Here is a 23,842-nt window from a genome sequence, read left to right as displayed (position 1 = left end):
CTCTGATTGGTCAGCAGGCGGTGCTTTCATACGAGTTGACCTCTTATCTGGAACATAACCTGCTCCGGAGCAGGTCAGGTGTTCAGCATCAGTTACCATGGCGATCTACCCCGGTAAGAAGTGAACCACCGTCGTAGGGACTAACTTGCCTCTCAGGGCTTCCGTAGCTTTAATTTGAAGAACCACACAGACGATTGAGACGGATTGATTTCCTGTATTATTTATTGAAAACCCAGCAGTCGTCATTATTAATACCTGTTGTGTCCTGTACAGGCGGGGGGTTGGGAGTAAGGTTGTAAAATAAACTAGTTGTCATTCTGTTGTCAACAAAACAAAAGGCAAAGGACAAAAAGACAAAAGAAAAAACACTCCGATATGCTACAGAATGACACCCTTGCATTTCTTTTTAACACTTGTTTTTTAAAAATGTTACACAGATGCAGAGAAAACAAAAAAGCATTGAAGATGAAGATGAGAGTGACATCAGCTCAGAGGGAGATAAGAAAGAAAATGAAAGACAAGTTTGGGTGTCTTTTTTAAAATAGTTGTGTTCATCTGCTTTCCCTCTCAGTGTTGCTCTTTACTTATTTTGTGTTGTGAAAAGTCAACAATCTCTGACATCATCTCTCTCGTTCTCTGCGTCTCTTCCTCCCTCCGTCCGTCCGTCCGTCTTCATCGTTTCTTTGGAGGTTGGGCTGTGCGGGGAGGAGTGATGGGCCGACCCGAGTTCATCCCTCCGTACTGGTACTTGGCTTTCTTCTCAGATGGCTTCAGGATCTAGAAACACACACAGGAAATAACAGAAAGATTTTAAATGATAGAATAACATCGTCACAATAAAGGCTCAGGGTTGTCGTTGTTTCACCAAACGTCTCCGAGGAAATCGCTCCTAACTGGACAAAACTTCTCAGAGTGATGCATCTTTGGTCACACTTTTAGGAACTATGAGTTGGGGTTTAGTAACGAATTACATTTACTCTCATTACTGCAACACAATCGTGTTTTCGTGTACTTTTTTGAGTATTATTTATTTAAAAAATGGCAAATTTTACTTCAGTACTTTTTAATAAAGTAAGTATTGTATTGTGCCACACTCAGTGCTTTAAGTGGGAAATAAATAAGCGCCAGTACAGTTGCATTTCATTATTTTTACTTGAGTAAAATGTCTTTAAAGTAACAGTTATTTTTTACTTGAGTACACAATTGTAGTACTCTTTCCACTCGCTGATATTTAGGAGATCTCCAGAGGTGTCCTAACCTGTTAGGAGTCACCAGGAGACGGCGTTTAGGCAAAGACATTTCAGAAGAGGAGAGGTGTTTTGAAAATAAGCTTATTAAATTATCCTTTTGACAAAAACTAACAAGGATATCTCACCTTAATTACAACTAATATGGAGTCTTGTATCTTATTTTTTATTTGGGCTATTTCAAAATCTTCTTCTCTACATCATCTTATAATTAATTGTGCCATCACATGGTAACATATATACCCAATTTATTTCCCTATACACATAAAACCTACGCTACTTTCTGCATTTGGAGATTCAGTGCATGATTACTTTAAACACAACCACGTCAGTACTTTGTGGTAACTTCATACCTGGAAGGAGCACATCAGGGTTTCGTCCACGCTCATCATGCCGCCGGCGTTGTCGAACTCCCCGCAGTAGTTGGGAGCTGAGAACAGAGTCACCAGCTGCCGCTTGGCAAAGAACTCATAACCGTCTTCTACCACCTGGGGGCGTCGGACACACAGGACCATTACTCAGAGAACAACAGGACTTCTTTCAGCAGTGATGCTCTCAAAGCCAATATGTAAACTTTAAAACAGATAAGACATGTGGCGGTGTTAAACCACGACTGATAAATCAGTCCAGTTGTGGTTAGGGAAGACAGTTCTGTGTATTTAGATGGTTACATAAACCCGTTTCACACCAATGACCAGGGTTGGACCAGGGTTATCTGACCCTGGTTCATTTAATGTGATGAACTGGGACTGAGTTTATTACTTTATAAGAGATGGAACAGGTGACAGATGGATCTTTTTGCAGGTTTATTTGGATAAATAAAAAGTTAAAAATGGTAACGTTACAAATAGAAAACGTGCAAAGACGCTTTAAAAACAGATGCGCTCACAGCTGGCGGTACCGTGCGGTGGTCAGCTTGCACGGTGTGTTTCCGTGTGACGTAACGGCGGATGTCTCTCTCATTCAGCAGCCTTGTTATGTTTGTTTAACGTTACACTACGATGTCCCTCACCATCCCATCATCTACCGCTTCTTTTCTTCCTCACCGCGGACGGCCAGCAGCTCCCGCACCTCGAAGTCTCGCCACACGTCCATGTTGTTCAAATCTTCCGTCGTTCACCTCCGGTTTGTCTGAAATCATTCCTGCTTCCGCCGCTACGTTTGTTTATGAGCTACGGCAACCTGTGACAGTTACGTCACAGACTGTGTGCCCTCATTTGCAACCGAATATGTTTGTCCCTCCCAGTTTGTTGGCGACCCTGGTCCGACCCTGGTCCGACCCTGGTCCGACCCACCTCTCAACCTGCATGGCGAAGTCAATCAACGCGGGTTAACCCTAAAGGGGTTAAAAGGGGGTAATGGTGAGAGGATGTGTGTGTTGTACCTGGTGGGCTCTGCAGATGAGGTCCAGGTCGTGGCGGTTGAGGAACTTGCTGACCACATCAGCTCCAAAGGTGAAAGAGACGCCGCGGTCGTTTTCTCCCCAGCCCTGGACGTCCTTGTCGGGGTCGGACCACAGCAGATCACACAGGAGGCCTGGGAGGAAAAATACATAATAGGAATTACACACTTAATGCTTTGAGAGAGCTGCTACATTCACACGGGAAAACAAGATGTGATCACTTAAATCTGGGTCACAGCATGTGCTCAGCCTTTCTCACACTGCTGGAAGTCACCTTTATAGTGTGTCAGGTATTAAAACACTGAGGCTACCATACGTATATACACACTTTCTTAACCTCCAGATACTCCGAGTCTCCCTGAAAGACCATAAGAGGGTCTGAGAGACGGCGGCCGCTACGGTCTGAATGCTGGCGGCCTTATAAGGACAAAACAACCAGGTTTAGTGAAGAGGGGGCACTTCCACTGGTTTACTAGGACTTAGAGCATATCATCAGCTGAGGTTACAAGGAATGGAATCTAACCTCATTGTCATAAATAAACATCTCTCCTCGCACAGTTTGTGGGGGTAAAGATGTTTTATGTCTCTGCCTAAATATTAGCAGATATAGGAGTCATTTCCTGAGTTAAGAAAGTTGATAAATAGCTTTTACTCCTAGGGGTTTAAAAATAGGACGAAACCGACGTCACTGAGAAGTTTAGGCCGGTCAGGACCGACTTCCTGACCCTGAGAAGCTGGAGGAATATGGGCCCAGATTTGTTTTGTCAGTTTGAATGGTGACATGGAGCTACAAACTGACGCCAGACCAAGCGTCGACCAATCAGATGTTTTTGTGTCACCATTTCGGATCCACTCCTCTCGCCCCACAATTCCTTTTCTGTCAATGAGGCCCATTGTATTCATGTGTGATGATGTTAGTCCCCATAGTAACCATTTCATTGTAGTGAGACCATTTTTTGAACCTCACTGTATAAAATGACCTGTGGTGACCTCTAGGATAATCACAGCCTCATGAAACTTTACAGCCACAAACTAGAGACCTAGAGCATTCAGAGGATGGATGGCTTTCCTAGCTAGATTGACAATAAGGGGGTTCCTGAGCAGTTTATACAACAGAAGTGCTCGCCATCCAATCGCCGAAAAATGCAATTCTTGCAGAAATCTTAAAAAAATGTCAAAAGTTTTTGATCCCAAATCACAGCATGGCTTTTTCTATGGTGTTCCTCAAGGTCTTGGTGTCTTAATGTGGTATTTTGGAGGGATTATTGATCATTTCTATCAATTCTCCAGTGGTAAAAAATTGTTAAATTTAGCTCCAAATCTGTGTAACAAATGGTATCAACCCCAAAAACTGCTGCAACAACTTATGAGACATAATAGAGCATGGGGATGACCATCATATACTTCTTTCATAATGCTCTAAATCCTTACACACTTTTACAATTCATGTTTATCTCTGATTTATGACTACAAGAACTTGACATACAGTGCTGAGCTGCATCTCAAATTAATCTCCAGGTTCCCAGCTTTCAGATGATGTACACCACTTCTATGTGACATCTACTGTTGACCTGCTTTTTGCAATCAAATTATTGATTCCTTAAGTAAGTAGCCGTGTAATAAGCGGGATAATGTACAGCTAGCGGGTCATTATTATATATTGTCGGGCTGTCTTTCACAACAATGACCCGCTAGCTCTACATTATCCCTTACGTGTTATAGCCCGGCTGTTTGTGCCGCCTCCAGCACTTGGTACCCTACGTACAGCGTGTGATGCGTGAGTGTCTAGCGGCGACGCTGATCAGAACGACAACAATTGTTACCAACCTAAATTAATGAAAACATTTTTTATTGTAGTAACACCAGTGGAGGAAAAAGTACTAGTAGCAACACTACAGTGTATAAATACAGTCTGGCATCCAGTCTGTCTGTGTGTGTGTGTGTGTGTGTGTGTGCTGACGTACCTGTGTCGGGCACGTCTGTGGGTCTCATGATGCGTCTGATCTGCTCCATAGACTGCAGGTCGGGAGAGAGACCTGTGGGGCGACACAATCACACAAAACCCTGTAAATCTCTTGATAAACCTCCACCTGTGCCTGGGTACAGGTATTAAACCCCATATCAGTGAAGCTATAAACTCACTCTGACCCATTTACTGAACATCAGATTAGTAAACCGAAAATACTGAGAGCTTATAAAAAAGGTTCATGAACTTTATCTTTTCATACATCTCATGTAAACAATGACAGGAATGAAGTGTAGACAGACAGCTCTACAGTGAGAGCCCTGAGGACACGACACGAACATCAAGGACACCGACTTCACATCCAGATTAAAGCTGCAAATAGCAAAACATGAACAACACCAATGTTGCTGCCTGTCAACGTGAATACCTCCGTGACAGCAGAAGATCTTCTCGTCCACGATGGCAGCGATGGGCAGGCAGTTGAAGCAGTCGGTGAACGTCTTCCACAGCTTGATGTTGAATCTGCGTTTACCTGTAAAATCAACAAGACGGCAACTTTATTGCTCTGGTGATAGGTTTATGTGCTAAGTCATACATAATGGAACCAAGTCAGGGGTCAGCAACCTTTACTATCAAAAGAGACATTTTAGGAAAAAAAAATAATACATAAACATTTTTGTATGGAGCCGCAAAACATTTGAGCATTGTGATGAAGGTAACACAGTTTATAGTCTAAGTATATAGTATATAAGTCTAATGCAGGGAGGGCCAAAGTGCAAATGTACTACGGAGTATTAGGGCCACATTGAGGGAAAAAACATCTGAGATTTTGAGAAAAAAGTTGTAATATTACGAGAATAAAGTCATAACTTTACGAGAATTTTTTTGTAATATTACGAGAATAAAGTCATAACTTTACGAGAAAAAAGTCGTAATATTACGAGAATAAAATCATAACTATGAGAAAAAAATTAAATAACATATAAAATTACTACTTTATAATATTATGACTTTATTCTCGAAATCTCAGATTTATTTTTTTCCCTCAATGTGGCTCTAATACTCCGTCGTACCGTCGTACCATAGACCTACAACAATGATAAATAAAAATGTAAACGAAAAATAGTTCCATTTTTAAAAATCCACCGCGAGCCACTGGAGAGGAGCTGAAGAGCCGCATGTGGCTAAAGAGCTGCAGGTTGCTGACCCCTGAACTAGATCCACCACAATGGGGCTTGAGGGGGGGAAGTGAAAATGAAACACGCTCCACTTCGGCATCGCTATACGAGAGCACTCACACTCGTCGTAGAAGCCGTAGATGCGGTTGATGGAGGCACACTCGTGGTTGCCCCGGAGCAGGAAGAAGTTCTCGGGGTATTTGATCTTGTAGGCCAGCAGCAGGCAGATGGTCTCCAGAGACTGCTTCCCTCTGTCCACGTAGTCGCCCAGGAACAGGTAGTTGGCCTCTGGAGGGAAGCCGCCGTACTCAAAGAGCCTCAGCAGGTCTGTGTACTGTCCGTGGATGTCACCTGGGAGAACGGAGAGGAGGAGGCGGCGATCAGTGGATGGAGGAGATAATGAATCGTACAGTTTAAGACGCTGAACAAGAGGTTTACTGACCACAGATTTTGAGCGGAGCCTCCAGCTCCAGGAGGATTGGCTGACTGAGGAAGATCTCCCGGGACTTGATGCAGAGGCCGCGCACCTCGGCCTCCGTCATCTGGACGATCTTCCCTGGACGACATCCTCGCACTAGGAGTGTAAGAAAATATTGATTACACATGAGTTAGGGATGCACAATTAATCAAATATTAAATCGTGATCACAATTTTGGCTTCCCACAATTAAATGAACATGATCGCCTGCAATATTGATATTTAAAATACGCGTTCTGCTCATAGAAAACTCTGCAGCATATGAAATCAAACGCTTACTAAACTAACAGCCACCAGCCGGTGATTGAGATGACAACCAATGTGTTTATGATTAAATTAAGAGCATAAAATTGTCTTATTGCTGCTAATTTTGCTCTCAAAGTGCACCAGATTGATGCATTTAACTTTAAAATGTCGCTAACAAAAGGTTCTCTGGGTCCCCACGAGTCTCCCCTTTACAGACATGCCCACTTTATGATAATCACAGTACATATGAACTCTGTATCGGCCGCTACCCAAAGCTCAGGTATCGGTATCGGGACTGAAAAAGTCGTATGGGTGCACCCTTACTAACTGCACACATCATCTCCCAGTCACAGGGTGACTTCAGACTAAATATGGGTGGCAGAGTTTAGTCAACAGGCCGAGGATGGAAATAGCCTCTGTGGGGCATTGTTGATGTTGTCGGGAGTGTTTTGGAGACGACTTCCTGTTGCGTAACTGAGGCATAGAGAAGGCAGGAGTCACTGTGACAAAGAGCATGGATGGGATCATACTATTAAATTAAATATATACGACTGGTATAGTCAGCAGTGCAACTGAGGATTCTTAATAAAACTTGATTCTTTACTGAATTCATCTATTAGTTATGTAGCTCTATGAGAGAAACACACACAATAAATACAACATTTCATCCATCTATTCAAAATATCATTTTTTACTAACTGTAGTATTTTAACCCATTAACAACCCAAGTTTCCGTTCCAATACTACAGTTATATTTTCAATACTTTACTTAAATGGAAACAACTTTTTTTAAACACAAAACATCAACACAACAATGTTTAATTTTGTCTAAATACAAAACGGCAGTACAAGAAGTTTGCTTTAAAAAAACTACAGTATGAAATTGGCAAAAATAAAAGTTTTTAAATCAGGAAATATCAAATTAAAGAACAAGTAAAGATGGATTAATTGATGAATTGTATTAGAGCTGAAATAGCAGAAAATAAATAGGCAACTATTTCGACAATCAATTCATCGTTTAAGTCTGTTTTCACGCAAAAAAGTTAAATATATTCTCTGGTTTCAGCTTATTAAATGTGAGGATTTGCTGCTTTTATCTGTCTTATCTGAGAGTAAACTGAATTTTGGGGTTTTTGGACTGTTGGTTGGGCAAAAGACGACATTTTTATGATGTCATCTTGGGCTTAATTAAATTATAGCAGCATTTTTTTCTTATTTTCTGACATTTTATAGAATAAAAAATTAATCCAGAAAATAATAGGCAAAGGAATCGATCATGAATATATATATATTGTATCTTGAATATAAAGAATACTTAGCAGTATTTATGAACAATACTCCTTTACTGGCCTCTGGAAATCTGTTAAAACTCACATTAAAGTGACTACTGTACTTAAAGCTGCACCGACGACCCCGTATAGCTGCCTTTTTAACTTTCCCTGCATTATTTCCATGTTCTGCCACTACCCTACAGTATATATACTGTATATATATACTGTATATTCACTGTGTGCGTAGATGAATAGCAGCGTTTTCCTGCTGCCTGGTGAACCACAGACTGACTAAAGGCCGCTGCTGTCAGATGACACCAAAGCGACATGATGGGAATCCTAGCAGCCATCAAACGCCACTTAATAGGTAAATCAAATAGACTGAGAGGAATCCTGCAGCTCCACAGCCACAAGAGGTTGTTTTAAAAGGAGAATGAGTTAATTATGCGAGATACAGAGAGAGAGAGAGACAATGTGTGAAATGTGGTGTGTGTGACTCCTCCCGTCTGCACCTTGCAGCTCTGCAGGTATTTTACATGCAGTTTTTACGGAAAACAGAGTGTGTGTACATGTGCAACATGAGCCAGCTATTTCTGTCTGGAGACCTTAGATAAGACACTCGCTCAGTCCGTCTGTCTGTCTGTCCGTCTGTCTGTCTGTCTGTGTCTATGCACTGACCCGATATAAGGGATGCACAGATCCAACATTTTCAGTCCCGATAGCGATACCTGGGCTTTGGGTATCGTTTTATACCGAGTACCGATCCGATACCAGAGTTTAATTAATAAGCTGTATGCCTCACTGTGTGGAAGTGACTGGGATCATTCTGTTATGTGTAAGACACTAGTAGTACTAACTTTGTAAAACAAAATGTAAACAAATAAATACACAGATATAAATTTACTGAATTGTTATTTATTATTAAAATAATAAATCGTACATCAGCAACTTGGTAAAAAAATAAAATAAAATATATTTTTTATTATTATTAAAATAATAAATCGTACATCCACAACTTTTAAATTTAACAGGAATAACAATTCAGGTGTAAACCTTTTTAATGCAGCAACAAACTTAAATTAAATAAATAAAAATTCCGTTATTAAATGTATATAGTATATAAACATAGAACTGAATTTAATAGATCGACCCCTTTGTCAGCGATACCTGATCTGGTATGAGTGCATCCCTATCCGATATCACGTTTTCATGATTCACGATTAACGATGGACAATCATGCGATTAATCGCAATTAAATATCTGAATCTATTGACGACCCTAATTTTGATGTAATATCGTTTTCTTCGTAGGCAGGAGGAGATCGGTCCATTTTGTGCGGTAGTAGTAGAGTCAAATAACACGCCAAATACCCCCTTATATGAGCCTGAGGAAGAAAGCCTGGCCTAACAGAGACAGTTGATAACCACCGTCCTGGTACACGTTATCTCTAACCAGCGTTTAGGGGCCTGGCCCTGTCCGCCTGCACCGTGGTACACCCCAGTCACATCGGGGCTATATTTAGATTGTGCAAAGGTAGCATTTCACAAGTTGAAGTAAACAAAAACATTCATCCTGAGCCAAAATCGTGCTGCAAACTCATCCCGCCCTTAAAATATAAACACCTTGCTGTACTGGTCTCAATAGACAACATGTCCCACAGAGAGCACAACACACAGGCTGGGAGTGTCTGTGTGTGTGTGTGTGTGTGTGTGTGTGTGTGTGTGTGTGTGTGTGTGTGTGTGTCCACTGAAGAGTGTGTGTCGACTCTTGAGAGCGTGATTTCACACCCCTCCCTTCCAGCTCTGTGATGATGCGTTGGCAGGTCTGTGCTGGCTCAGCTGACAGGCAGGGAGGCCTAATATAGGACACACACACACCAACACACACACAGACACACACAGACACACACACACACACACACACACACACACTCAGACACACTCAGACACACACACACACACACACACACTCAGCAACCAGCACCACTAGTCTCACTTGCCTGGGAGGATCCCCTTTCGTCATATGGTAAAGTTAAGACGGAGCCGGGAAAACACACACTCACACACACACACACTGAGTGATGAAGTGACCTTGACTTTGGATCGTATCACTACGGGGCTCATGGCGAGGTATCCCAGCATCCTCTACTCTTGTCACCACCACCACTGCACTGCAGCTTCCCCCAGTGAAGAGAAAGAGAGAGGGAGCGAGAGATGCCGACAAAGAGATGGAGAGGGAGGTGGTACCCACATGTGGTCACCATGGCAACCCAGCAAGACCAATTTCCAGCCTGTGGAAGGTGTTGGTGAGCGGAGCTGCTGCTGTATCCGTATCTGGGGGGGGTGATTTACAGATAAAGTGTCATCTCCACCAACCCACGCCTTGCATACTAACATGAAGCGCCTCTGACAGCAGTGGAGGAAACACTACAAGAGGCCACCTGCACAGAAGACACTAGAGGATCCAACCGGTTTGATCTCATCTACACACCTGTAAAGTTTCGTGACTGCATCTCGCACGGTTGTGACCAGGGCTCGAGCTTAAGGACGTCCCATTGGGATGGATTTGGGAAAAATGAACAAATCACTTTTCAATTTACGTTAAAGATTAACTATTGTATTTCGGGACGATTCCAGGAGGACGGTGGAGAAAAAGGTTAGTTTAGAGTTCTGGTTGTGACGCTATCACGGTGACAAAATCTGTCCCCAGACTGACAGAAATATAGAACACCTGGCAAAGTACTCCGAACGTCCTCTGTGGTAGTTCCCGCTATGATAGGTGTCTCCAGGACATTTTGCCATGATGACACACATACACAGACTCCCACGGTGGAACCAGTAGCAGCCACATGCCGTCGCGGCTGGTAATTATTATAATTGGACGTTTAATATTACTATTAAGAATGTCTTCTAAGAGTGAAATTGCCACGGTACGCTAACAGGACGCATACTGATCATTTTGTCCTTCACCACACACTAGGCTGGCCGCGCTAGTCGGTGTTACACGATGTTCAGGCACACACCGGTTACACTACTCGCCCACCGTTGTTTTGCTTCTTCTTTTTTAATAGAAATTAAACCTGTTTGGTTCATTTTTGCACATCAGAGCTGTGTTATCGACTCATAGTCGGACAACGGACACTACAAACTGAAAGCGAAAGTGTCTCCGATACCTGAACTTATACCGATCCAATACCAGCGTGATTAAAAATATATATATGTAGTTATTATTATTATTTAGCAGCTGTTTACTGACCATGTATAGATGTGATATGATTACAAACTTTGTTGTATGACCTGGCTCAGGTCAGTTTTACTTGTTGGATTTTCCACTGTGAAATATTCCCGTTCTCTTTATTCTCCACCAGCACCGCACTGTTGTTGTTGTTTCCTATCGTCACGTGACAAACTACCTGCAATCAATCCTTCTTCACTGCTCTAAATACAGTAGTTGCCATGATACATCCAGGGCAACAGCACAGTGAAGACTGCTGTTTTAAAAGTGAACAGTGAAAAGTGAAAACTGCTTCTATAACTGTTTGTATGGCACGCAGTGTGGCACGCAGTTTGGTGCAAAATAAAAAGTTTTCTGGCACAATGACAAATGTTTCTTTTGGTAAAAATGCTAATATGCAATAATATAATAGATTTTCTGAATATATAGTTTTACAATCCAAAGGTGAAATTGTTTTAAAAGTAAAGTATGCAAGTTTTCTATATTCGATAAATAGATTATTGACTGACTGAGAAGTACAACACGCTGTGCTGTACTCCCCTGAGAACAATGGTTCAGATGCAGCCGTGCATACCAACATGTAAACACGAGCCTAAAGACTCACACACTGACAGACAAGCCAAACAGATGCACAGCGTTTAGCAGTCAGTGTCGCTGCTTTCTCAGCAGCAGTGAGAATGAATCAGGTTCTTGGCTGAAACAGCTGCTGAGCTTCCCTTCATGGACTGCTGGGAGACTAATGTTCCACTAGTATTTCCCAGCTGCTTCTTAAGACAGATTAGTGAAAAACTCTTCTCTTTCAGAAATGTTCCGATTCATCTCTCCTAATTTGGTCAGGTGCAACAGCGTTTAGGTTTGGGTCTGGTTGACCTCTGACCTCTTCAGACTGAACGCTGCGTGCTTTCTCTAGCTCGATCACAGCACTGCAAGCAACTCTTCTCTCTATTTCCTCTCGTCCAGACCTCCTTCACCTCTTCACCCCCCTTCCTCTTCATCTATTTATCGTCAAGTTGTATTCTTGGTCGTCCCCCTCCGCCTCGCTTTATGAACCGTGCTGACGTCTGCCTCCCATAGATGTTATTGCATTCCAGACAGATCACAGACCCCTCAGACCTAAACAGCTCTGGCTGTACTGGGATACACACACTGGTTAGGGCATCTGCAAGATGCATCGAAGTCTTAAACAAGTTTAAAGATATGTTTAAAAGAAATGAATGTGGTTGTGAGTGGATGTTGGTCTATAGGACTACGATTAACATGTTACCTCACTGGGAAAGCATGCACAAGAAAACCACAAAGATCAACACTAAGGCTGCATTTAGTTTGACTTTTTAAACCTTGTTTAAAGTCAAGATATATTTTTTTATTATTTTTAATTTTTCCGATTAATTATTTTAATAATAAATAACAATTATGTTAGTTTTGAAGATTTTTTTACCAAGTTGCTAATGTACGATTTATTGTGTTATTAATAAATAAAAATTCTGTTAGTTTTGAAGATTTTTTTTACCAAGTTGCTAATGTACGATTTATTGTGTTATTAATAAATAAAAATTCTGTTAGTTTTGAAGATTTTTTTTACCAAGTTGCTGGTGTACGATTTATTTTAATAATAAATAAAAATTGTGGTAGTTTTGAAGATTTTTTTACGAAGTTGCTGGTGTGCGATTTATTATTTTAAAAATAAAATAAAATTTTTGTTAATTCTGAAGATTTTTTACCAAGTTGCTGATGTACAATTTATTGTTTTAATAATAAATACAAATTCTGTTAATTTTGAAGATTTTTTACCAATTTACCCCCCAAAAAAATATTAGTTATATTTTGTTTAACAAAATACAAACAAAGCCATGTTTAAATCAAGCCTGATGTTGCCGTACACATAAAAGAATGATCCCAAAATTAGATTGTGAATCCCTATTTGTCACACTGGACAATTATTATTACAGTCTTCCGCCCAACACCGCGTACTAACCTGTGTCACAGTGGTTGATCTTTCTCGGTATAAACGAGTTAAAGTCCGGCTGCCTGTTGCCAAGTTAATTCACTAAATATTTGGGAGGATCTCTTGGTTACTGCCCAACCCACCATTGTGCTGCATGTTTAACCACATCACAGTTATTTCGACAAACTTTAATTCCTTCTGCTTCACTGAGAGCAAACTACTTGCTAAATGTCAAGGAGGTCAACTGTTGGTCCATTCATTTAAAAAGAGCAGAGTTCACGTGAACAGTGTGTGTTAAAGCCAAAGAGAGAGAGAGAGAGAGAGAGAGAGAGAGAGAGAGAGAGAGAGAGAGAGATAAGTGAATTACAGACCGATTGCTTCTTGAAGGCATTACCATATATGGGCTCTACTGTATGGAGGAAGGAGGAAGTGAGCGAGTCAGTCAGGACGAAGAGGGAGCTCTGTTGTTGTAGCCGAGCTCAGACCAGGACTCTGTCAGCCAGTAAAGGTCCACGCTAATTAATCACACAGTTTCTATCTGTTCAAAATGAAACTTAAAGGGAGATTTGTCAAGTATTTAATACTCTTATCAACATGGGAGTGGGCAAATATGCTGCTTTATGCAAATGTATGTATATATTTATTATTGGAAATCAATAAACACAAAACAATGACAGATATTGTCCAGAAACCCTCACAGGTTCTGCATTTAGCATAAAACAATATGCTCAAATCATAACATGGCAAACTGCAGCCCAACAGGCAACAACAGCTGTCAGTGTGTCAGTGTGCTGACTTGACTATGACTTGCCCCAAACTGCATGTGATTGTCATAAAGTGGGCATGTCTGTAAAGGGGAGACTCGTGGGTACCCATAGAACCCATTTTCATTCACATATCTGGAGGTCAAAGGTCAAGCGACCACTTTACAAATGGCAATGCCAGTTTTCCTCGCCAGAATTTAGTGTAAGTTTGAAGCGTTATTTACCAATGGATTCATTAGGGTTTCATATGATACCAGTATCTTTACTCTAGCTTTAAAACTGAGCCTGCTACAGCCTAAAAAATCACAAGTAATGCGTTTTTATCGCGTAAACTTTGACATCCCTAGTTAATAAATTATAATATTTGTCCAAATCCATGTTGATTTTATTCATTATATATTCACTTCAATGCGCGTCACACAGTATTAGCAACAGAAAAGGGAGCAAAATTAGCTGGAGCCAATAAATACCCACGAGTCATTTGTCCCGAAAATGAATGCTGATTGTAACCTTTCCCACAAAAGACAAAAGCCAGATGTTAGTGGGGTTTTTTGTCCAGTGGTAAAAGGGCTTAACTTTGTCTGTCCACTGTTTACAGTGAGCAGAATTGATTAGTGCAGCTTTAATATTTTTATTTGAAGTGGCAAGTCCTTTCCTCCAAGCTTCGAATGGGTCAAGTAGAGGCCTGCATTTAAATCAGGTGTGTTTCAGTCACTGCTGCACCAATAGAGATGCCCCGTCAGACCTTTTTTAGCTCTCCACCTCCATTCTTTCCAACTGGGCACGAAGCCAGCAGCCGGCTCGCCTCCACTCCACTCCTCCATCTAAACCCTCTCCCACACAACCCCGATGGAAAACACTGACCCCTCAGTGAACGACAAACACAAAAAGCCACTCTGGCAGAGGAGAGTGGGGAGCGAAATCTCAAGGCAGAAATCCCGACTGCGATGGCATTTTCCTGTGCGGGCTTCGCATTTTCAGAGGACTGTTTTGTTCGCCCTTTAAGTGCCACGGGTGAATGGCCGTCTTTGTGGTGCGAAAAGAAAGGATGAAATTGAGAGGAGAGACTGGGGGAGAAATAAAACAGGAGAGTGGGAGAGACGGAGAGGAGAAGAAAACAGGGAGAAAGTGAAGCTGGAGTGGTGAATAGAAGGAGAAGAGGAGGGAGGGCTTATTGGGAAGCCTAGCTGGGCAGCTGAAAAGCCCGGGTGAGCTCCTCGGTGCCACGTTTGGTGCCAGGGGGTGAACGCTCCCCGCCACACAGGCTCCACCATTGTTGTTTCCATAACAGAATGCCACGCCAGCAGCCGGAGCACCACGCAACGCAGCAGCAGTCCTCCACGTCCGACCAAAACAAGGAGGGTGTCACCAACGTACAATGAGTTATGATAGAGCAGAATAACTCTTTCAGTTCAGCCGATGACGTCTTACTTTGCAGCAGCGCTGAAAAGCTCCTAAAAGTGGCATCACAGCCCAGAAAAAAGTTGAGAAATCCTGACCAATCAGAGAGTTCAAGATGGCAAAAACTCTGGGATACATGACTGTGCACTTTCTATTAAAGCAGGACATAACACAATATAAGTCTTAAAAATGAAAAGCTGAATTTCATCAATAAAATTAATTTACTGCGACAGCCTTACTGGGTCTGGTACGACCCGTAGTTTATGATGGCCAATGTTAGCTGAGCAGGGTCTGAAATCAACTTTTTTCACTGTCTGCCGCTGTGGCAGACAAGTATTGTTTTTGTCTGCCATCTGATGTCATTCAATGTTCGATATATTGGTGGTGGGTACTTTAGCATACACTATACTGTACTGTGTTATTGTCATCTATAGTGGTTATTTGCATAAAAACACACAATTCAAATGATTATGATTATTAAAATATTTGCTTTGATTAAAAAAACATCTTGGTAACTTGTTAGGAAGTTAAACAGGTCATAACTCCCTCTCTAATATCTATTAAATAATGGATTTATTCAAGTTTCTCGCCAAAAACTTAATTTTACAAGATCACATTTGAACACATCACAATAATGTCGTAATTTACTATCACCCAATGGTCATTTTTACTGAGCAGAGCTTGAACGCCTCATAATAATAACTCAGTGGCACCTCTGTTAACGTTAGTAGCTCTGTTATTTAACCAAGCAGGACTCTGCTGCCCACCGACTGCTAACAGGTAACATTACTAACTCTCTTCTTCCGGTTGATTTCAACACAGAGTTGGTGTTCACAGTGTCGCATTATCAGGGAAAAAAAGGGTGCGCCCTTCTGGTTTAGTAACGCCATGCTTTTGATCCTTTTTTTCTCTCCGGTCCCAAACAAACTGAATGATACAGCATGCTTATGCGTCATTGTGCAGCGTAACTGTCGGAAAGCATCAATACAGAGGTATAGATAGTCACGGAGGCATGAGATGCCAAGGAATCGGACAACTAAGAACCGGTTCTTAACAGGAACCGGTTCTCTAATCCCATCACTAGTGTTTTCCCTGTCTGACAAAGTAGTGCATGGCCTGACGATTTCACTTGGTTACAACCCTAATATAAAGTATATGTATTGATTGATGATATATTACATAAAGAGGGTGGAAAGTGGAGGCAGATTGTCTAAAACACTGTGCAGTTCAACAGTCAGGGATGATTCCATTTCAGGAAATAAACACAACCTGGACAGAGAGATGCCCTTTAGACAGATTTCATGTTCCCATACTGGGCTACAACTTGGCTGGCGTCTTTGCTCATAAACTGACTGTCGGAAAGCATCAGTACAGAAGAATCATCACGGAGGCATGAGATGCCAAGGAATCAGATAACTAAGAACCAGTTCTCTATTCCCATCTCTAGCGTTTTCCCTGTCTGACAAAGTGGCGGATGTCCTGATGATTTTACCCGCCACTGCCAACAATTTACCCGCATTTGGTGGGTAGTGGGTGCTAATTTCTTATACCTATGCATTTATCATGTATTGATTGATGATTTATTACATAGAGAGGGTGGAAAGTGGATGCAGATTGTCCAAAAAACTGTGCAGTTCAACAGTCAGTGATGATTCCATTTCAGGAAATAAACACAGCCTGGACAGAGAAATGCCCTTTAGACAGATTTCATGTTCCCATTCTGGGCTACAACTTGGCTGGCGTCTTTGCTCATAAACTAAAATGGCTCTAAAATGCTGCTTTCCATCCCCCCCCCTGCTCTCGCTGGCTGATGTATGGGGCCGTGGTGTTGATTGTGCCACATAAAGCCTACAGGCCACCTGTGCCAGACAGAGGGCCTGTTGTCGCTAAAGCCGGGGCCAGTGTGGGCTTAGCGTGGGCATGTTGGGAAAGCACATAGAAACACTAGTAAACACTAATGAGGAGGAGAAGGAGGGCCCTGCTATTGGGGAACTCAACAAACAAAAAGGAGAAGGGAGGGAAACGGGGCCCGTCCTGCTGAGGCATGCTGCCGCTGTCCACTGTGTAGAAGGATTTCTATGAATACCGTGAAAAGTGCAACGTCAGCTCAAACGTGCCGTAACCGACTGTGTAGTGACTCTGCTGTGAAATCTGAAACATGCTACTGAGAGTTGTACTAAGACAACAGATTGATTTCAAACAGTGCCGTGCAACACTGTGTAATAACGTGGCGGTTTGTCACCGCAGCATCAGATCATCACACCCCGGTGATTAGACACCTCATGTGTTCATATGTTTTCATAATCAACACACTGGAGGACACCGAGGTACATGATGTTTATCTCAGATTACCTGTCTCATGTACTACTGTCAGGATATAGTGACAGTAATCATATGTGCTCCAGCTCCGGCTTTAATGCTGTAACTGTCCCAGCTAGAAGTGAGCCCAAACTATGTTAGAGTCCACTGGGATGAAGCTTTTAGGCCGGATGTGATCCAGAGACAGGACTGGACAAGTGTAGCCACGCTGACTGTATAATATTAACATTCACCAGAGTTGGAAATTAACACCAGCAACCAGCCAAACGCTGGGGAAATCTGCAAGTGGCTGCTCGATTTGCTTCACTCACCAGCCAAAGAAAACAATGGTGTTCTACTGAGTGACTGGTAGGGTTTGGAATCCACCACCCACAGTGGAGGTGGAGGTGGACAAAAAAATGAAATTTCCAACACACAGGCATCACCATCGTGTTGCTGCTTACCTTTCAACTGACTCACAAGACTGGTCACATACAAAAGTCATTGTGTTCAGAGTGACGAATGAAACCAGAGAGGCCAGAATACCTGCACGCTGAGGCCTCCGACGAGGCTTCAGTGATTGTAAACCATGTTGTCAGCTGATCAGGTTTAGCCTGTCGGCTATACGACGCCCGTCAGCCCCTCCACCATATGGCTGGAGGACACATGCACACTGTATGTGTGTCTTTGGATGTCCACACACTACTTTGTCCAAACGTTGAAACTAATGACATTCCCATCAGCATTAGCTTTGAGCTAATTCACAAATGTTAACATGCAAAATCAAAATGACGAACATGGTGAATACGCAGCAAGTTAGTATTGTCAACTTTCTGACGATAGCATTTAGCTCAAACCACAGCTGCTAACCTGCTACGCTTTAGATTCTTACTTTAACCCCCTGAGACCCACAATAGACCTGTTTTTGTCTTTTTTAGGGGGGTACAGGGGGTCTTTAGGGGGAGATAGCAGGTCAACAGTAGATGTCACATAGAAGTGGTGTACATCATCTGAAAGCTGGGAACCTGGAGATTAATTGGTTGCAGCATATTTGCGGTTGATGTCATTTCTTACACAGATTTGGTGCAAAATTTAACCATTTTTTTCCACTCGGGAATTGATAAAAATGACCAATTATCCCTCCAAAATACCACATTAAGACACCATGGAGATCACAACCTTTGAATATTAAAATGACTCTGAATGTAGACGTTATCGTGCTTTTTATCCAGAAAAACGGCAGCTCCTCCGTTCACCTGAATGTGTTTATGTGTATATGTGACCTCCCCAATATGGCGGCGACATTGACGTACGATCCAAAGGCCATTGTGGCCTCTACGTGTATATTGGTGCCTTCAAATGAAACTCGTGAGCTCATGTTTACAACATGGGAAGTCGTGTACACGATATGGCTGGCGTTCAAGTAGTTAAGTTGTGAGAACACCGCTGCTAAGTAACGGTAATATTAACGTTGCTGTCGGCGTCTAGAAGCCACAGAGGCTGACAATTAAGCAAGCAAGCAAGCTGGTAACATAATGCAGGAAATGCAAAGACACATAACAGAGGAAAAAGATGAGGCTGTTGGTAATATCAACATTTTCCTTGGACCTATTACAAAATTACGAAGAAAAACAATATACGACTAAAATTAAAACATATTAAATTATTATGCATCGAAAAATTTATTTCCATGGCCTCCGCTATTTCTGACAACGTCAACAAACACGTCACAACTCGTGAACTCTGAGCTTTCAGAAACTTTCCACTTGCCTCTGTGAGTGTGTCACCAAAAGGGTAAGTTAATTTCTACCAGGGACAGCTGTGCCTGTTGACATTTAATAGGAGATCAGAGAGCTCTCTATATGTGCGTCTGTAGATTCCCGACTGGCACCAGAGCTCATTGAACAAGTGATCAAATAAAGTGGCTAAGGAACTCCTGTCATACCTCAAGGTAAAAGCTCCTTCTATACATATAGAGAGGAATAAATGACTCCCTAGGGTGGCAAAGTGAAATCCTTCTGAGCTTCTTGATGTGAATACCAGGAGAAAAGCCACTGACAGGTAATTTAGTAAAGTCCTAAATGAAAGCAGGCTGTAGATCTGGTTAAGTTCACTAAGATGATGGATATCAAGGTTTCAATAGTAAGGAAAAGTTGGTGAGAGGTCATTGTGTTGTTGAAAGGTCAAGTCTTAAAATAAAATACAGCCTCTATGAAGCTAAACTGATACACGAGGACAGTTTGAGTGTGTATTTCTGCCTGTATATGATCCAAATATACGTTGGCGTATTAGGGCCATTGTAGGTAAAAATGAATAATTATGGAGCCGGGGGAGGGGGGTAATATTCTGAGAAAAAAAAAATTATTATTTTAATAATAGATAAAATTCTCTTAATTTTTAAGATTTTTTTACCATCTTGCTGGTGTACGATTAATTATTTTAATAATAAATCAAATTCTGAAGATTTTTGTATCAAGTTGCTGGTGTGCGATTTATTATTTTAATAAGAATAATGTTAGTTTTGAAGATTTTTTTTACCAAGTTGCTGGTGTACAATTTATTATATTAATAATAAATACAATTCTGTTAATTTTTAAGATGTATTATTACTAAGTTGCTAGTGTACGATTTATTATTTTAATAATAAATAAAATTCTGTTCATTAAGATTTTTTTTACCAAGTTGCTGGTGTACGATTTATTATATTAATAATACATTTTTAAAAAATAATTTTGAAGATTTTTTTACCAAGTTGCTGGTGTACGATTTATCATTTTAATAATACATACAAATTAAATTTGTATAAATAAAATAAGTTTATAATTTATTTATTTGTAATTTTTTTTACAAAGTAAAAAAAAACAATACACATAAAAGAACAGTGACTTCCACACAGTGAGACATACGGCTTATTAATTAAACACTGGTATCGGATCGGTACTCGGTATCAGCCGATAACCAAAGCCCAAGTATCGACATCGGTATCAAGTCGGATCGGTGCATCCCTAGTTCTGTCAACTACTTTTGCCAGTTTCAGAACATTTTACTTGGCAAAGTTCTTGTACGACTTGTGTTGAGACGACATTTGGCATTTAAGAACCTTTGCAGGAAAACGTGCTTATTAAACATGAGTGTTGAGCCTCTTAGCTGGTATTTTCACACCTCAAATGAGCCAACCGGATACAAACTAGCTGTAGACAGAAAGAGAAAGTGTCTGAAAGGAGATGGATGGTTGGATATATCCACAGCTCACATCTGGAAGCCTTTAGGGCCAGATCCCTCCAATTTCCTCCACTGAGGTTTCCTCGTCGCTGCATAAAAAAAGCAGCTAAATAATATGTAGCCTTGCCCAGCTGACAATACAGACTCACACTGCTGTTACTATACAGCTGACACACAACAAGCACTATAATGTAACCCGTCCCCAATCAATCCAGATGATTAGGTTGTACTGACACGTTGATCCGCTCATTCATTAAGCACACCAAACTGTGTACGTTTTCTGTGTGATTTTCAGCACACTGAATCTGACGATCCATCATGGATGTTTGTTCACTGCTTTACTGAAGACACAGGGGAACACTGTCTGCGTTCTCTAGAGAACCAAAGGCTCACTTATGTCAGGATTCCTTATTTAGCACTGCTAAGAACCCACTGATACCCAACACGAAACAATGGAGCAACAACGCTTTCTTCCAAAGTACTGAAACTGAACTTTTGTGCAGTCTCGAATAACCAAAATCATATCCAAACATGCGTATTAGATCCATCCACAGCTAATGGAGAAAGCTTCTTATATTATCACTGATTTATGATGATAAAATGTGTTTTTTCTTCATGATAATAAAGTTCCTTTAAAAACCTCTGAAGGAAAACAGCTCAAATCTATGCAGAACAGAAATAATGGCAACTTTTAAAGAGTTTAATTCATGGATGAATCTTTCCCAAACACTGGCTATGTAATTACAAAATACATAGATAACAAACTTGTAAGTATGTTTACAGGGTACAATCTGTGCAGGTCTATTTAAAGTGGAATATCATCAAGGCTTGTGTAAACATTACCATTCAGCAATATTCCCATATAAACACAATATAACCCTGACCTGCCTTCTCTTTTCAGAAATCCTTACACCAAATCCCATTTGAAAAATTCACATTTTTCTTATAATTGTGCTCAAATGATATATATTGATACTAGAACCAAATATATAGGTGTCCTCAGAGACCAAACAGTTGTGCTGGAAAGTTCGGCATATTTGATTCACCAAGCTGCTCTTTATTTTAAAAGAAATGTCAATTTTTGTTACTGATATGCCCCACAAGCTACCGCCCACCACCACTGTATTTTGTTGTAAAATGCTTGAGGAAATATATGGAGTGTCGTTTTTATGATTAGTAAGTAAAAGCTTCTTAGGTAGTGTTTTATATGCTGCATGCCAAAGTGATTTCACCAATAATGGTGTAATAAACATATTACTACATTAATCAATTCAGTAAATTGCTGAGAAATCCTTAAACCAAATCCCATTTGAAAAATTGACATTTTTTCTTATAATTGTGTACAAATTATATATATACACACTAGAACAAAAATTGTTGGTGTCCTCAGAGACCAGACAATTGTGCTGGAAAGTTCGGCTTAATTTATTCACCAAGCTGCACTTTATTTTAATAGAAATGTCAACTTTTGTTACTGATACACCCCAAAAGCTACCGCCCACCACCACTGTAAATTGTTGTAAAAAAGCTTTAGGAAATATATGGAGAGTCGTTTTTATGATTAGTAAGTAAAAGCTTCTTAGGTAGTGTTTTATATGATGCATGCCAAAGTGATGACAACAATAATGGTGCAATAAACATATTACAACATGAATAAAGGCTATAATAATTTGCTATAGTTAGTTTAAAGGTTGCTCTCTCCCATACAGTCCTCCAACTATAACTTTTTTATACACTTTAACACTCAATGTATGAAAAGTCTCACATGCATTAGGTATGACTTCATACCTAACATACCAGACTAGTCCTGTTTACTCCTCCTGCACAGGGATACTACAGTAAAGTGGGCCCTTTTTCTTGTCTTGTCATAATAAATAAGTAAATAACCCCTTTAGGGAATAAAGCAGCCAAACAAAGGGATAATATAAATGTAGTATGGGTTGAGAAACTCACCCTCCAAAAGCCTGGAAATCAGCGAGTCCACGTCCAACTCCCCCTCCGCCATTTCTGTAGCAAACAGCTCTATGTGCCCGCCGCAGTCTGGAGCAGAGCAGCCAGGAGAGCAGGCACCGCCTCACTGCACTCAAACGCACCACCAACCTCCTCCCACTCACTGGCGCCCGTTTAGGAATATTAGGATGCATTCAATGCACCTCGGATTCTCGAGATTCCATCACAGACACAGGAGGAGAGTAGGGAGATTTTATTTTTTTATTTAAGAACAAACATCGTAACTTAAACACTTTGCATATTTATATATATATATATAAATATATATATGATATTTTTTATGTAATAAAAAGAACATTAATAACAGATATTTAACATTGAGAAAGTAAATTTTAAAAAAAATGTACTACCTCAGTTATTTTTTATTTAAGAACAAACATTGTTACTTAAACACTTTGCATATGTTTATATATATATATATATGTATGTATATATAAATATATACATACATATAAAATATTTTTATTTAATAAAAAGAACATTAATAACAGATATTTAACATAGAGAAGGTAAATAACAAAACATTTTTAATTAACCGCCAGGTATTTACTACCTCAGTTATTTTTTTAATTTAAGAACAAACATTGTAACTTAAACATGTTGCATATGTTTGATATATATAAAAATATTCAATTAACACTTAACACTTAAATATCTAAGCCTCTTTCTTGTCACTTGTACAAAAAAATTATAATCTGACTCAGATATTCTTGGTATTCATGAGCCACTTGTATTGACACAGAAGTAAACTTGAAATGATGTAGAAAAGCTAACAAAAAAAGAGACATATTTAAGGTCCAGTCACTAAATATTATCAGGGGACAAAATAATGCACAGGATGGAACCTGCCAAAATAAAAAATAAATGAATGAATAAATAAATAAATGACTCAATAAATAAATAAATATTATCATTAAATGTAGCAAAAATAATATCAAAATAAATGTAGCCATTAGTTAATTGATAAAATGTGACATCAATTGATATTTCTGTTTTAATTTGCTTCTTTATTTATTTATTTATCTTTATTTAGAACATGTGAGTCAGATTATCATTTTTTTTGTACAAGTGACAAGAAATTAAAAAATTAAATTATATATATATAAAAACTTTTTGACAACTTTTGCAACACTTAAATATCTAAGCCTCTTTAATTTCTTGTCACTTGTACAAAAAAATGA

At 40.3% G+C, this 23,842-nt stretch overlaps 1 protein-coding gene across 1 annotated transcript; it reads right to left on the bottom strand.

The window, feature by feature from the left end:
* Window positions 1–204: 204 nt before the first annotated feature.
* On the bottom strand, window positions 205–22,763 carry LOC141761411 (serine/threonine-protein phosphatase PP1-beta catalytic subunit). The gene is made up of 8 exons (XM_074624826.1): window positions 22,605–22,763; window positions 6,236–6,367; window positions 5,914–6,144; window positions 5,043–5,147; window positions 4,614–4,685; window positions 2,632–2,783; window positions 1,601–1,735; window positions 205–777 (listed from the first exon to the last, which is right to left on the bottom strand). The coding sequence occupies exons 1-8, from the start codon at window positions 22,654–22,656 to the stop codon at window positions 673–675; spliced, it is 984 nt and encodes a 327-aa protein (XP_074480927.1). The 5' UTR covers window positions 22,657–22,763; the 3' UTR covers window positions 205–672.
* Window positions 22,764–23,842: the final 1,079 nt, after the last annotated feature.

This window comes from Sebastes fasciatus, chromosome 22, assembly GCF_043250625.1.
Source record: "Sebastes fasciatus isolate fSebFas1 chromosome 22, fSebFas1.pri, whole genome shotgun sequence".
Classification (NCBI taxonomy): Eukaryota; Metazoa; Chordata; class Actinopteri; order Perciformes; family Sebastidae; genus Sebastes; species Sebastes fasciatus.
This window is presented reverse-complemented; position numbering and strand designations above follow the sequence as displayed.